Source organism: Calypte anna, chromosome 1 (genome assembly GCF_003957555.1).
Source record: "Calypte anna isolate BGI_N300 chromosome 1, bCalAnn1_v1.p, whole genome shotgun sequence".
NCBI classification, from domain to species: Eukaryota; Metazoa; Chordata; class Aves; order Apodiformes; family Trochilidae; genus Calypte; species Calypte anna.
This window is the reverse complement of record NC_044244.1, coordinates 49,978,269-49,992,139: the sequence shown is the minus strand read 5'-3', so window position 1 is coordinate 49,992,139 and position 13,871 is coordinate 49,978,269. Positions and strand designations below refer to the sequence as shown.

Sequence of the window (13,871 nt, the reverse complement as noted above, 5' to 3'; positions counted from 1 at the left end):
CCTCCTCTCCGCTGCCCTCCTCTCCGCTGCCCTCCTCTCCACTGCCCTCAGCCATGGCCTGCGAGTCGCTCTTCGTCATTGCTATTGATTTTGGTACATCTTACAGTGGGTACTGTTTTTCCCTTGCTTCAGGTACAGACCAAATCCGCCAGGTGTACTGGGGACTGGAGCATGGGCTCAAGACCCTGAAGACACCCACGTGCATCTTGTTCAACCAGAAGCGGGAGTTCAGGAAGTTTGGCTACGATGCTGTGATGAAGTACAAGAGTTTGCCCTCCGGAGACATTGACAGCTGGTACTACTTCCACAACTTCAAGATGAAGCTGTACAACACAGTAGGTGGAAATGTTACTCTTAACGGGAGTCAGAGTTACTAAGTCATTTGAGGGGTGGGGGGCTAGAGGAGCTGGTGAAGAGGGCTGTGTAATCTGGCTGGTGAGGATGAAGGAATGGAAATCAAAGGGCATTTTGATGAAGTGAAGATTCAGAATTGTTTGGGTTGGAAAGCCCTTTAAGATCATCAAGTCCAGCTGTTACTCCAGCACTCCAAGTCTCTACTAAACCATGGCCCTAAGAACCCCATCTACCTGCCTTTCAAATACCCCTAGGTTGGTGGTTCCACCACTTCACTGATCAAGAAGAAATTTTGTTAATTAGTCAAAGGCTTCAGGGCACCTTCCTTTATGATGTTCATTGTCTAGGGACAAAGAAAGCTGCCTGCACACCTGGGTGATGCTAAATACTTGTTCTTTACAGAAAGCTGCCCTGCAGAGAAAATAGCCTCCCTCTGGGGGTCCTTGACTAAGTCCTCAACAAGGAACAAGTGAAGTTGCCTGTAATTTGAATGAGATGGGCAACCTCAGGATCACCCTAAGGTCTCTTTCTCATGCCCTCACAGCAAGCAGACTGGGTTTGCACAAGGAGCAGGGAAGAGTCAGACAGGACAGCTGACTCAAACTGGCCAAAAGCGTATTCCATACCATATGACACCATGATGAACAATAAAACTGGGAAGAATTGGCTTGGAGGGGGAACAGTTACTGCTTGAGGATTGGGTGGGCATTGGTCAGTGAGCAGTGAGCAATTGCCCTGTGCACCACTTGTTTCGTATACTCTTTAATTATTATTATTTTCTTTCCCTTTTCTTCCCTGTTAAACTGTCTGTCTCAAGCAGAAATTACCATTTTTTCCTGATTCTCTCTCCTGTCCCACCAAGGGGAGAGTGAGCAAAATGCTGTGTGGTATTCAGCTGCCTGCTAGGTTAAACCACAATAAACCCCATTTCTCTGCACCCAAAGAGCAAGTGGTTAAAGAAAATTTCACTACCGAGTCACAGAATGATTGAGATGGGAAGGGGCCTCTGGAGGTCACCCTCGAACCTCCCTGCTCAAGCAGGACCACCTAGAGCAGTTTTTTCTGTACTACTGTTCTACTGGCTTTTGAGTATTTCTAAGGATGAAAATCCACAGCCTCTCTGGGCAGCCATTATAAGGGCTCAGTGACAAAAAAGAGGACCAGCTATTCCCAGACACACACTTGACTGGTCATTTGTGAATCTCCACAGAAAGCATCAGTGGAGGACATGTCATAACAACTTATATCTCTGCATCCTAAATGAGACTTTAAATAAAAATTAACAGAGATTCTCTCTCTTCAGTGGCTGCATCTGCAAAATGGGAACTGCCTCACCTTTTGTGGTTGTGTGTCATTTGAGCTCAGCAGTACCAGGACCTGTCTGTTTTTCTCTATTGGCTATAAAAGACCCCAAGTTACTGGAGCTTATTATCCAGCTGATAATCCTTGTGATTTAAGGTCAACTTTGTTGCTGCTTAAGCAAAACAAAGAAAAGCATGGGCAGTGAAGGCTGGCTCCTGAAACTTCCTAAAATACAGGGAAAAATTCCCACTCTTTCAAGGCAGAGCAGGCAATCAGGGAATGATGGAGGGAGCTTTGGTCTCTGGGGAGAGATTAAATAAAATACCAAAGCAGCCACCTGCCTCAGGCTTTTGGTACACCCAGGGGGATACATAAGCCAAGAAGACACACTATAGAGAAACTGTGTCAGACCAGAGGGTCTACATGTTTGTCCAGCATGTGTTCTGTTAATTCTGGTCACAGAAGTATAGGTGCAACAAGAGAGATCTGAAGCCTCTATACACAAATGTGGGAAATGTATTCTTCCCCACTTGCTGTTTAGGAGGTTCTACAGGGTCTTTAAAAATTTGATCAAGGTGAAAAAGCTGACTTACCATCCACATTGGTGTGTTGTCTGTTGGAGCAAAAATATGGGTAAGTGGTCTGGTAGCTGACCTGTGTCAATTAGACTGCAGATAGCCCCAGTACTGAAGCCATTCTGGGAGTTTACAAGGGCTTGGAAACAGGACCTTGTTCTGTGCTGTATGTTGTGCAGTGCTCAGTGTGAAGGGGACAGCTCTCATTTTTGGGACTGCAATGTGTGACCCTGAGATGTTGTTTTGTAGAAAGTCACAACTGGCATGGAGCTGAAAGCCAGCAATGGAAAGACACTTCCCGCCCTGACAGTCTTTTCTGAAAGCTTGCGCTACCTGAAGGATCATGCCCTGAACACCATCAGAGAAGCCTCTTCCCAAGCTGTCTGCGACCAGGAGGAGATCACCTGGGTCATTACTGTCCCGGCCATATGGAGTGCAGCTGCCAGGCAGTTTATGAGGCTGGCAGCAAAGGAGGTGAAAGCAGGGGTTATCCCACTTCCTCAAACCATCTTCAGAGAGTTATTTATACAGAGGAATTCCAGCCATTCAACAACCTCTATTTCACATTTCAGTCTACTGGGGAGAGTAATCCCCCGTACTGGGGGTGGTGGGGGAGAAGGATATCCCAAATCCTCAGTACCAACTCCTTTGCCTTTTCACCCCACTGATGTGTAGAAATGAGCCCAACAGAGATCAGAATTGCATGAACCAGCACCCCAGAATTGTCTTCTGGGGTGAGAACAGCCTCCTAAGCAGGTATCATTCATACAGCAGTGATCTTGACACCTTTTCTTGAACTAGACACTTCTCTCTTGTGATTTTAGGCAGGACTCATCTCTGACATGATTTCTGAGAAGCTGATTATTGCCCTGGAGCCGGAGGCTGCATCGCTCTGGTGCAAACAGCTCCCGTGGGAAGGATTTGTGGCAGACAGCAGTGACAAGAAGAAGTTTAAAGACTCCCCTGGGATCCAGTATATTGTTGTTGACTGTGGAGGTAAAATTTCCCCTGCTTAACAGGTATCATCTTTGCTGAGCACAGAGCATGTCTGTTCTGTAGTGTCTGACACAGTAGGCCCCAAAGGACTGCAGTGCTTGGAGTTTGGACTCCGCTGCTCTGCTTGTGGTGGGTTTTTTATTTTTACTTCTCACTTAATGAGATCAATGGGCAGGCAGAAAAATGAGAGGAGAAGATGTATCAGTCTGCATCGTGTTCCAGCATCATCCAGTGACATGCATCCATGTGCTGTTGTAGAGCCAGAGCTCACAGTCTCTCATGTAGGAGTATGTGTAGTGTAGGAGTATGTGTATGTGTTGTATGACCAAAGAGGTGAGCTATCAGACCCTATAGAGTAAATCACTAAAGATATCTGATGGACAACTCAGTTATTCCTCTAGTTTCCTGTGCAAGTTTTTCTCAGTGTAATGTGAATTTCCTGCCAAGAACAGTCTGGTGACTGCAAACAAATACTAAAAAGGCATCAAGAGGACCATGAGTTCCTGAGAGTCTCACCACTGCTGCTCATCTTGACTCAGAGTTTGTGTACCAGAAGGCAGGAGTCAGCTACCTGTGTGAGGAGGCCAATCTCCTTTTGTGTTGAGAAAGAAGATTGGCTTGTCCAGGGAGTCAGAGCATCCAGTTCTCATCATCAATTACTACAGGAGCCTTGGGAAACTAGACTTGTCAATGGAAGTGTGTAAGTTTGGAAATCTAAAGGGGTGCAGGCAATAGCAGGGCAGTCAGGACGAGAAAATAAAGCAGAAGAAAGAGGCACTTGTTAACCAGGAGTTCAGAACGTAAGAGTATATTCAATAGAAAGTAAGGACTTCATCATCTTTAAAGAAAACAGCTAACTTCATTAGTGTTTGTGTTTGTGTGTGTAGGTGGCACAATAGACATCACTGTGCATGAGATTCAAGAAAACCATTGCCTGAAGGAGTTACACAAGGCAACTGGAGGTGGGTGGGGAGGCAACAAAGTGGATGAAAACTTTGCTGGTTTCCTTGAGGAAATATTCAATGATGGAGTATGGGATGAGTATGTAAGAAACCACCCTACTGAATTACAACAAATGATGTACAACTTTGGTCTGCAGAAATGCTCTGCTAACAGAGAGGATGTCTACATACATTGCTTGTACAACTTAACCAGAGTGGCAGAGAGAAAGAAAGACATCTCCCTCTTCTTCAAAAATGCAAAAGGAGCTAAGTGGTGTGATGGGGTAATCAAGATTACATACGAGAAAATGAAGAGCTTTTTTGACTACAGTATCAAAAATATCATTGATGCTTTGAAGAATATTCTTGACAAGCCCCAGATGGACAAGGTCCAGTACATTTTGCTTGTGGGAGGCTTTGCCTCTAGCATCATCCTGAGAGATGCTATCAATAAGGCCTTTAAAGAGAAGTATCATATCCTTTGTCCAGTGGAGGCCCAGGCAGCCATTGCAAATGGGGCTGTTTTATTTGGAGTCAATCCACACATTATTGCCTCAAGAATCAGTGCACGGACATACGGCGTGAAAGTAGCTAGAAAATTTGATACTTCTATCCATGATTCCAACAAACTAAGGATCTCAAAAGATAAGAACTATATTTATTGCACAGATATCTTCCATAAGTTGGTGGAAATTGAAGCGTCAATGAATAGAGATGAAATTACCTGCTATGGTTTCACTCCAGTAGAAGCTGATCAGACAAGTGCATGTTTTTATTTTTATTGTACAGAAAAGCGGAATGCTCAGTACATAGATGAGGATGGGATGGAGCTGGTCGCTTCCTGTACAGTGCCAATTCCAGACACAAAGCTGGGGAGGAAACGTGAACTGAAGGTGAATCTTAAATTTGGGCTCACTGAATTTAAAGCCACATGTACTGACATGACTTCCCAAGAAAGTCGGGAAGTAGTAATAGATTTTTTATCTGTGTAAATACATCAAGCAGCAGGGACAATAACTCAGAGTATAGCATGACTTTAATGGGAGGCAGTATCTGCAGTAGAGAAGGTAAATGGACCATAAAGTCCATCATTCAGACGACTGCTCACTCAGGTAAACAGTTTGCTAGTATGATTGTCTGGTTCCTTCCATTCCTCACCAACCATCTTTTCACTGTTTCTGTTGTGTCTGGCAACATATGTCTGCTGCTTGATCTCTTGCCCTTCTAGCTTAGTCATATTGCATCTCAGACCACAATAATCCTGACCATCAATATAATAACCTCCACTCATGTTGGATACAAAGCTTTTGGACTGGTGTCTAACTTCCACATATACCATAGCTGTTTCTTTTAGCCTGATGTCTTTTTTCAGCTACATCCTCTTTTCCTCTGATATCAGGTCTCTGTATCTCAAGTCCAGGCTTAACTCTGCCAAGGGTGGCATTCAATGGATTTGAGTTTTCTTTTGAACATCTCTAATAAAGATTGTGTGTAATTAAAACACTCTTGTCCCAGTCAAGATGCTCTGTGAATCAGTTGCTCAATGTAGTCTGGGGGCTATTATCCAAATCCTCTGGGAGAGTTGTTTCCATTAAACAGTTGGGTGGTTTGTTCTCATTAAATGGGCAGATGAAAGTGCCAGATCAGAACATTATAGATATGAATAGAATTTATGCTACTGCCTGAGCCCCTCTGTCCACCTCTAGGTACCCTCTACATCTCTGAATCAGGCTTGATATTTTCCATGTCCATAAAACTCATTTCTTTGCCTCCTGCCTACAGCACTTGTGCACAGGTTCAGTGCAGTGTAGCCTGCATGAGCCCAGATTTGTCCAAGGATGCAATCCATTGGTGTACTGGGTCTGGTTTGGGGTGGATTAACTTCCTTCAGAGCTGCTCTTTTGCTGCTGTGTGATTATGACCAAAACAGAGTTGACAGCACACCAGTGTTTTAACAATAGCTGAACAGTGCTTCCACAGCAGCCAGGCCTTCTCTGTTTCTCACAGGGAGGAGGCTGGCAGGGGGGAGCAAGGAGCTGGGAGAGGACAAAGCTGATCCCAGCTGAACAAGCACATGCTTGGAGACTGGCTGGAAGGGGTAACTACCATTGCATCCCTTTTGGGGTTTGTTTTGTTTGTTTGGTTTCCCTTCACTAAGGGTGTAGAGTTTCCCTGCTGCTCTCTAGCCTGTCCCATTGCAACTGGTTACACTGCATGAAAACACAGTGCTGGCATCTTGATAAGCTGACATGACTATATCAGAATCACTACTAGCTATGCACTTAATGCTGTCGATCATTTCAGCAGCAGTCAGAGGATTAATCTCTACATATACTATGTCCTGTAATGTATAAAAGCAGAACTATTTTGAATATATCACCTTACTTTTCACATTTTAAATCTTACGAGCACATTGAGAGCATCCACACAGAAACCTGTGTATAATTCTATTGTGTCAGATGGTACTTCTCTGTAAACCATGTGACAGCCATTCTGGGTGGCTAGGTCCCAAGAAGCTGAGTATTCCTGTTTTTTTCTTACCCTTTGGACTTCGTACTTTCACCAGTGCAAACTGAAACACAGCTCTGTCCATGCCAACTACTGCTCTCTGAATGAGTGAGAGAAGCTCAAGGCCAAGTTGAATGGAACTTTGAGCCACTCGGTCCAGAGGGGAGTGTTCCAGCCCATGCAGGGAGGGTAGAACTAGGTGATCTTTAAGGTCCCTCCCAGCCTAAAGATGGTAGGGTTGGTTTTGAACCCTTATGGAAGTATCGTTCAGCACATTATTTTTTTTTTACTTCCTGATCATAGACCATCCCATTCAAAAGCAAGTATTTTCTGAATACTCTCTTCTAAGGGAATGCAGAAGAAGGCATCTTTCAAGTCTAATCTTCTTGTTTTATCACAGTTAGCAATGGGTTTATCACAGTTAGTATATGGGTTGGTGACTACAGAGTGTACATCTTCCACTACTTGGTTTATAGCCCTCAAATCTTGCACTAACCAGGACTCATCTGAATGAAGTTTCTTTACAGGCAAAATTGGGGTATTCCATTCTGACTGGCATTCTTGTAAAAGCCCATGTTGCAAGAACTTAGCTATGAGCAGTTCCAAACCCCTGCAAGTTTTCAACTTAATGGAATATTGGTTTTGTTTACCTGGTGGGGTTCCTGGCTTGAGGGATAACTTTACCACTACCTTTGCTTTTCCTCGTATCCCAGTGACCCATACAAGGGGGTTAACAGCATTTGTCATGTTCTCCAGGATGGGGTTCAGGTTCTCTTCTTGTTCTTGATTCTGCAAAACAAACACCTGTGCCTCCAAGGTGTTTTCTTCTGGGATGTATCTTTCCTTTTTGAATGGTAATTGGAGCCCTTAATTTAGTCAACACATCCCTCAAAAGTGATGGGCCTTCAGTATGTATAAAAATTCACTAGTGAAAGTCTGTTTTCCCACCCCACACCAGCAGAGCTGGAAAAAGGGCTTCACTTCCCTTTTCCATGCGTCACCAACAACTGGCATAGAAAATGTTCTTAAAGGCCCTTTGCAAGGGTTCAGAACAGAACATGTATTTCCTATATCTACCAAAAGATTAAGATTCTCATTTCTCACCTTCATTGTAACCAGGGACTCTGCTGGGGAGTTTGCTTCTGCCCTGGTCTCTGTCAATCCAAATCCCCATCTGTCCTGGTTTGGGCCAGGATAAAGGTGATTTTCTGTGTTGTACTTCTGCTTTTAGCTGAGTGTCTTTAAGTAGTTGCACTTGCTGAAATTAACAGCAAGTTTCTCAGACAGTGTGTGCTTCTAGGACTGCTAACACTCAACGTTTATAGTTACGGCTGGAGACTGGTGTGCAGAACCAAGGGCACTGCTCAGCTCTGAGGAATGCTTTACCCTCCAGAAGGAATAAAGAAGTCCCCCACCTGCAGCCCTCCTCTGGGGAGGAACAGACAAGATAGATGCCAGAATTGACCAAACAGAGTATTCCATCCCATACACATCATACTCAGTATAAATTTGAGGCATTGTGAGGGCCAAGCCGGATTTCCTGATTTCCTGCTTCCCTTCCTTCACCCGGCATCCTGGAAGGATTCTGTCCGTTCGCCTGCCTTTGGTCCTGATCCGTGCCAGCCCATATCTGTGTGTTCCTGCCTCCAGCTCCCGACTGCTGCTGACTCCAGGAGTCCAGCTTGGACTTTCCCAGTGCTGCCCTGCAGCCTCGGTGGTGACGTGAGAGTTATTGGGGGAAAAGGGGAGAGGAATGTGGTTTCCATTTTCCTGTATATTTGTGCATATTTAGTAATTTTTCCTATTTATCATTACTGTTTCATTAAAGTTGTGTAGTTTAGTTTCCAACCCATAAATCTCTCTCCCTTATTCTCTCTCCTTTCTTTATCAAGGAGGAGAGACAGATTAATAGAGAGTGTCTGTTATTTGGTTTAATTGCCAGGCCAGTGTTAAAACGTGACACCATCTCAACCCATTGCCAGTGCATCAGCTCTCTGAGAGATAGAATCTGATTTAGACCAGAGTGGGGCTGCTCTGCTGGGGATCTGGGGACAATCCATTTTCCAATATCCTTCTTGTTTCCAATATGCACACTGATTCTTCTCTAAGTGTACTTGCCTCTGTCAGCCCCTGGGCAGATACCCTGTGGCCTTTGGGCCTGCTCTCTGATTGCCTTCTGCTATGGCAGCTGCTAATAGCTGTGTGTTTGTAGCCTCTTTCTTTGCCAGCTCCTTTTCCTGCCTCTTCTCCAGCTCTTCTCTGCTATATATTGATTCCCAATCAACCTCCAACAAATTCTTGATTGGCCATCCATTTGCTCCTTTACCTTTCTAGAGCTTCCTCCTAATATCTGAGTTTGATTGCCCGTTCTTAACTCTGTACCGGAGTAGCTGCTGATAGTCTGAAATCAATAACCTCTGGTTCACAGTATTTGGATCCCAGGCTGGATCCTCTTTTGGCAGAAAATCTTGAGGCTGGCCATGATGTCTGTGCATTCTCTCCCTTCCTTCTACAGTTTTGGCCATTACAGTCCTCTTTTCTTAGTATGGAAATAAAAGTATTCATTAATATCTGCATGTCCTGACAAATGGGACTGTGATTTTCAATTATCATCTCAGCAGTCCTGGCTACCTTCTGTGGTCTTCCCTGTAAGGGCCTGCCATTTCCTTCCCATTTTTAAGATCTGCAATGAGAAAATGGGACTCTCACATATACTGGGACCTCTTTGGGCCCCACTGCCTGTCTCAGGTGGCTTGCAAGATTGGTCTCCTATCCCTTGTTTGTCTGGCAATCAGACTAATGGGGTGCTGCTTGCTTTGCTTTCTACATCACTTTCCTCTCCATTGAATTCCAGTCTGAGTTGCTCACTTTCTCAGCCAGTCCATTTCCTCCTCTAAGGGGCAACTAATAACTCCACATCTCATCATCATAATTTTTCATCTTTTTGCATCTTAGCCCAATACTGCAGGATGAGCAATATCACAGAAGTCTTTCCTGCCCTTCCTGTTGTTTTTTTTCATTAATAACACAATCAAATCCTTCAAAACCAAGCTACACTTCTTTCAGATTTCATAGTTATTTTGTAATGTGAAAAAATGTACAATTGTACATATGGCACTTCATCCCACTATTAATTACAATAGATAATAATTTTTTTTCCTGGGTAAGAGGATTGCCACCAAGCACTCCAAGTTCAGGGAATACTTTCTAACATTTGGTAATGCCATCTTCTGCTGGGGATTCATTACCCATTTTAATAACACAAATACAAGTCACAAGTAAAACAAAGAGACTTCTAGCGATTGCTAATGCTACCAAGAGAAGCTGCTACTCCAGCAGACTCCTCATACTTCAGTTGTCACTGTGACAAAGCATAAGGAGTTTTTTTAAATCCTCATTTGCCTTTCTATACATACCTAAGAATGGATATGATTTACTGGAAGGAAACCAATTTACTTGATGACTCTGAGGGCCTTGATCTGCTACTCACATTCCAGTGCAGAGATTACAGGAGAAGTCCACAGAAAAATCTTCTGGTGTGTGCTGGGGTCCAGGCAGTAAGAGCTCCCCTACAGTGGTGTGCAATTCCAAGTTTGGGGTCCCATCTTGGTCACCAGAAAACTGCTATGACTCCTGGAATGCAGAGTCTATGTTTAGGAGGAAGACACTGATTTATTCGGTTGTGCAAAAAATCAGACACTCAGGGAACATTTCCCAAATTGACTGAGCCATTGCTCACAAAACTTCACATATTTATGTGCTGAAGCTTATACCATCGGCCTACATGGTCTTATACATCACATTAAATCCCACCTATCTACTACATTCGCCTAGTGCTAACATTACAAAACATAAGTTCACATGCATGTGGGGCTCAGGTGTTCATCAGTGGTCATTCAGGTAATAGCCCCCTACTCATTCCAAAGCAAAGTTCACTTTAGGACTCTTCTGCTGTTGATGTTCTTACCAAATTATGTTGGAAACATTTTACACCCTTTGCTTGCTCCCTGGCCCAAGCTCTCATGCTCCTGCTTTCAGGCAAAGTTTCATCCTGATTCTGTGAATGTTTCACTTGAGGGATTAAAGCTGCAGAAGCATATCACACAACTTTTACACAGGGCATTGTTTAATCCTCCCTGGTATCAAAACAATGCTATGATTCTATGAAGTGTGGTCTGGTGAGAGTTGGGAAAGCTGCATGTGTCTGCCCCCGGTCTTTCCCACCCATGTGCCATGTAGACTTTGGCATTCAGACATTGAGACCAACAGCTGTGATTGCAGCTCCTAATTTAGCTTGGTTTGATGAGCTGGTAATGCTGATAGTCTCGGAACCTGAGCTTGGAGCAGATGCAGGTGTTCATCATCAGTGTAAAAGCAGCATTGCGTGTCAGCATCTCAAGCTGAGCATCCAAGAAACCTGGGGAGCTGTAACCTCAGTCTGACAGCACCAGGAGTGCAGGGAAAATCAGAGCTGTAGCTCTGACCCTGTGCAGCCATCCTCTGTAAGAAATGTGTCTGCTGAGCTGGGGATTAACCCCTGTTGCATAACAAATAGGGAGGTTTATTTGTATTAAACATGAGCCTTAAATCAAGCTTGCAAGAAGAAGAAGAAGACGACTCAGCCAGCTTTGCAGTGCCTGTGACTGGGACATCAAGGGGCTCTGCAGTCAGTCAGCACTGCTGGATCCTGAATGGATGGGCAGGTGGAAGATGCCATCCATTTCTGTCACTGGAGCTTGCCAGCTTCACTCTGCCTAAAGCACAAGGTTTCTTGGGAACTGAAAGGGAACACACACCAGTTTGCAAATAACCAAGGGAAGATTGCTGGGGAATACCAGAAACTGGTAAAGGCCTATATGAGCAGCCTTGGAGAGTTCCAGTAATAAATAAGATTATCTTGCATACCTTAGTAACCATTAATCTCCTGAGAAGGAACCCTGAGAGATAATAAGGAAATATTGTACCACAAGGCATGAGGTCAGCATAACTCAGCAGAAACTAAAAAGGGCAGGGGGAGATTGAGACTACCAACTCAAGAAAAAAACCCTGCCCAATTAAGACCACTGCTCTTTGAACAGGCACCTTGATTTAAAAGGACACTGTGCCTTTAAATAGAAGTGAGGAGTGCAATTAACCAATTAGACTGGTAGTGAGAAGTTACTAACCAAGAAGTGTAACTAATGGCAGATCTTGATTCTTCCTAAATGGGATAAATATGCTAAGAGGAGTGTTTAAGTATTGATTGGTTTGTTACTCAACAATGAATTAATTTAATTCAAATATCCCAAATCAGAACATGTATTTTGGGGCCCAAAACAGGATGCTTGACAATATATCAAGTGCAATGATGAGCAACATCCTGTGTGAGGTTGGGGACAGCAAAGCAGAAGTCCCAAAGGAAGCTCAGGTCTGCGTGTGAAATGCTGCAAACAAAAACCAAAGGGGAGGAAAACTAAGGGTGAACAAGTGAGATGAAAAGACTGTGAAAGCTGAGAGGGAAAACTCATCCTTCAGCAACATGTATTGATACCACAGCTCACATCAGAGAGCCAGACTCACCATACTGTGCTCCAGCTTCTCCCATGGAAAGACGCCCACAGCAAGTCAGGGTGGCACCAGGATCTGCAAGGAGAATATGGCAGCTAAAGAGAGAAGGAAAAATTGCAAGCAATTGTACAGATTCACATTCCAAAGAAAAAAAACAGCTCTACCTCCATGCTCCAGACCTGCCCAAGTCTATTTTGTTTTGGCTAAAGTTTCTTCAGGTTCTCGCTCTCTCCCAGGCCACCTAAGGCAAGAACCTGATGTGTGTTCTTGGCCAAAAACTTTGTGCTTTCTCCACTGAGCTTCTCCCAGGCAGTTTTATCTTCTAAGGTCTGGAACCATCAACTCCTGCAGTGCCATCTTTGCTCCTTCCTCTGTGTCCCTGTGCTGGCAGCTGGGCTTGGCCAACTGGGAGATGCCTGGTTTGGGTTTGCCTTCAAAGAGGCAGCTGTCCCAGCAGCATAGCATGACCCCCCCGTCTCTCCTTAAATCTGGGATGTTTTTCTGAGGATTTGGGGATGAGAAAGCAAAGGCTGTGAAGCTTTCTATCAATCTACGTTTTGTTTGCTATGATGAAAAAAGAGGCGGTGGAAGGGAGTAGTTTTGGTGAAGTCATTTGAGGCACTCCTTGGTAGTGGTGTGGCTCAACCTCACCAATAGCTCCAGGCGGGTTTACAACAAACACTTTCATGTGGGTATCAGGGCTGGTGTTGCTCACTGTGCCACACATTTCCCCCTGACTCCTGTTCCTTCCTTCCTCTAAACCATCCCAAACAACATGAGGTTTTGTCTGTGCTTGGCATCCAGCAGCAGTTCTTCAAGCCCCTTAGCCCTTATTTTGTGTGCGTGCTCTGGAATTAAACCAGAACATTCCTGCCAGAGGTTAAGCCCAAGCACTGTGCAGATAATCCAAGATTTTTTGTGCCGTCTGCAGCTCCACACTGGCCCTTCTCCTGCCTCTCATCTCTTTCTTTCTTCCAGGAAGGTGAAGCTTAGGGACAGGGCAGAGATCCCAGATGTGAGCCTGGAGGATTAAGGTAACAAAACACCTTGCTCTCAGCCTGGCTGTCATGCACCTTATGTCTCCTTGGGTTAAAAGGAGATGTCTTTCCAGGGCCCTGTGGCCATGAATGCTGTGCCCTTGCTTCTGTCTCCACTGCAATTGTGTCATTTTGGGGTAGTGATGCCTCCCACATGCTCAGTACCCAGGTCAGAAACCGTGGTGGGGTGAGCCCCTGCTAAACCAGAGGTTTGTGGGGAAAGCAGTGACTGTGGCATGAAAGCAGGACTGGAAAGACTTTGCTGGAGCTGGAAGCAGAATATTTGGGCTGAAGGACCAAAAGTGCTGGTAAGAGGGGATGGCAAGGGCACCATGTTACCTGCAGCACAGCAGTGCTGTCAGGAGCAAATCAGTGCTCAGGCAAGGATTGACTCAGGAGAGAGAAGCCAAGTGCTGGCCTTGGCAGGGGTGATGGGGGAGGAGACCTGATTTTTTTCTTTCTCTACTGAAAACTCACCCTTTTCCCCTTCTGTCCTCAGACAGAGAAATCTTTGATCTGGCACCTGATGTCAAGGCAAGACTGCTAGTCCTCCCTCCTCATGTGGTTGGTTTTTTCCTGATTAAAAGTGATTAGGCAGCCCTAAAGCCTGC

The 13,871-nt window shown here is 44.7% G+C and overlaps 1 protein-coding gene across 1 annotated transcript; it reads left to right on the top strand.

Annotated features, from left to right (window-relative positions):
• The first annotated feature begins 27 nt into the window (after nt 1-27).
• Nucleotides 28-5,671, top strand: LOC103531457 (heat shock 70 kDa protein 12A-like). The gene is made up of 4 exons (XM_008497106.2): nt 28-335; nt 2,481-2,705; nt 3,056-3,227; nt 4,115-5,671. The coding sequence occupies exons 1-4, from the start codon at nt 54-56 to the stop codon at nt 5,158-5,160; spliced, it is 1,725 nt and encodes a 574-aa protein (XP_008495328.1). The 5' UTR covers nt 28-53; the 3' UTR covers nt 5,161-5,671.
• The last annotated feature ends 8,200 nt before the right edge of the window (nt 5,672-13,871 follow it).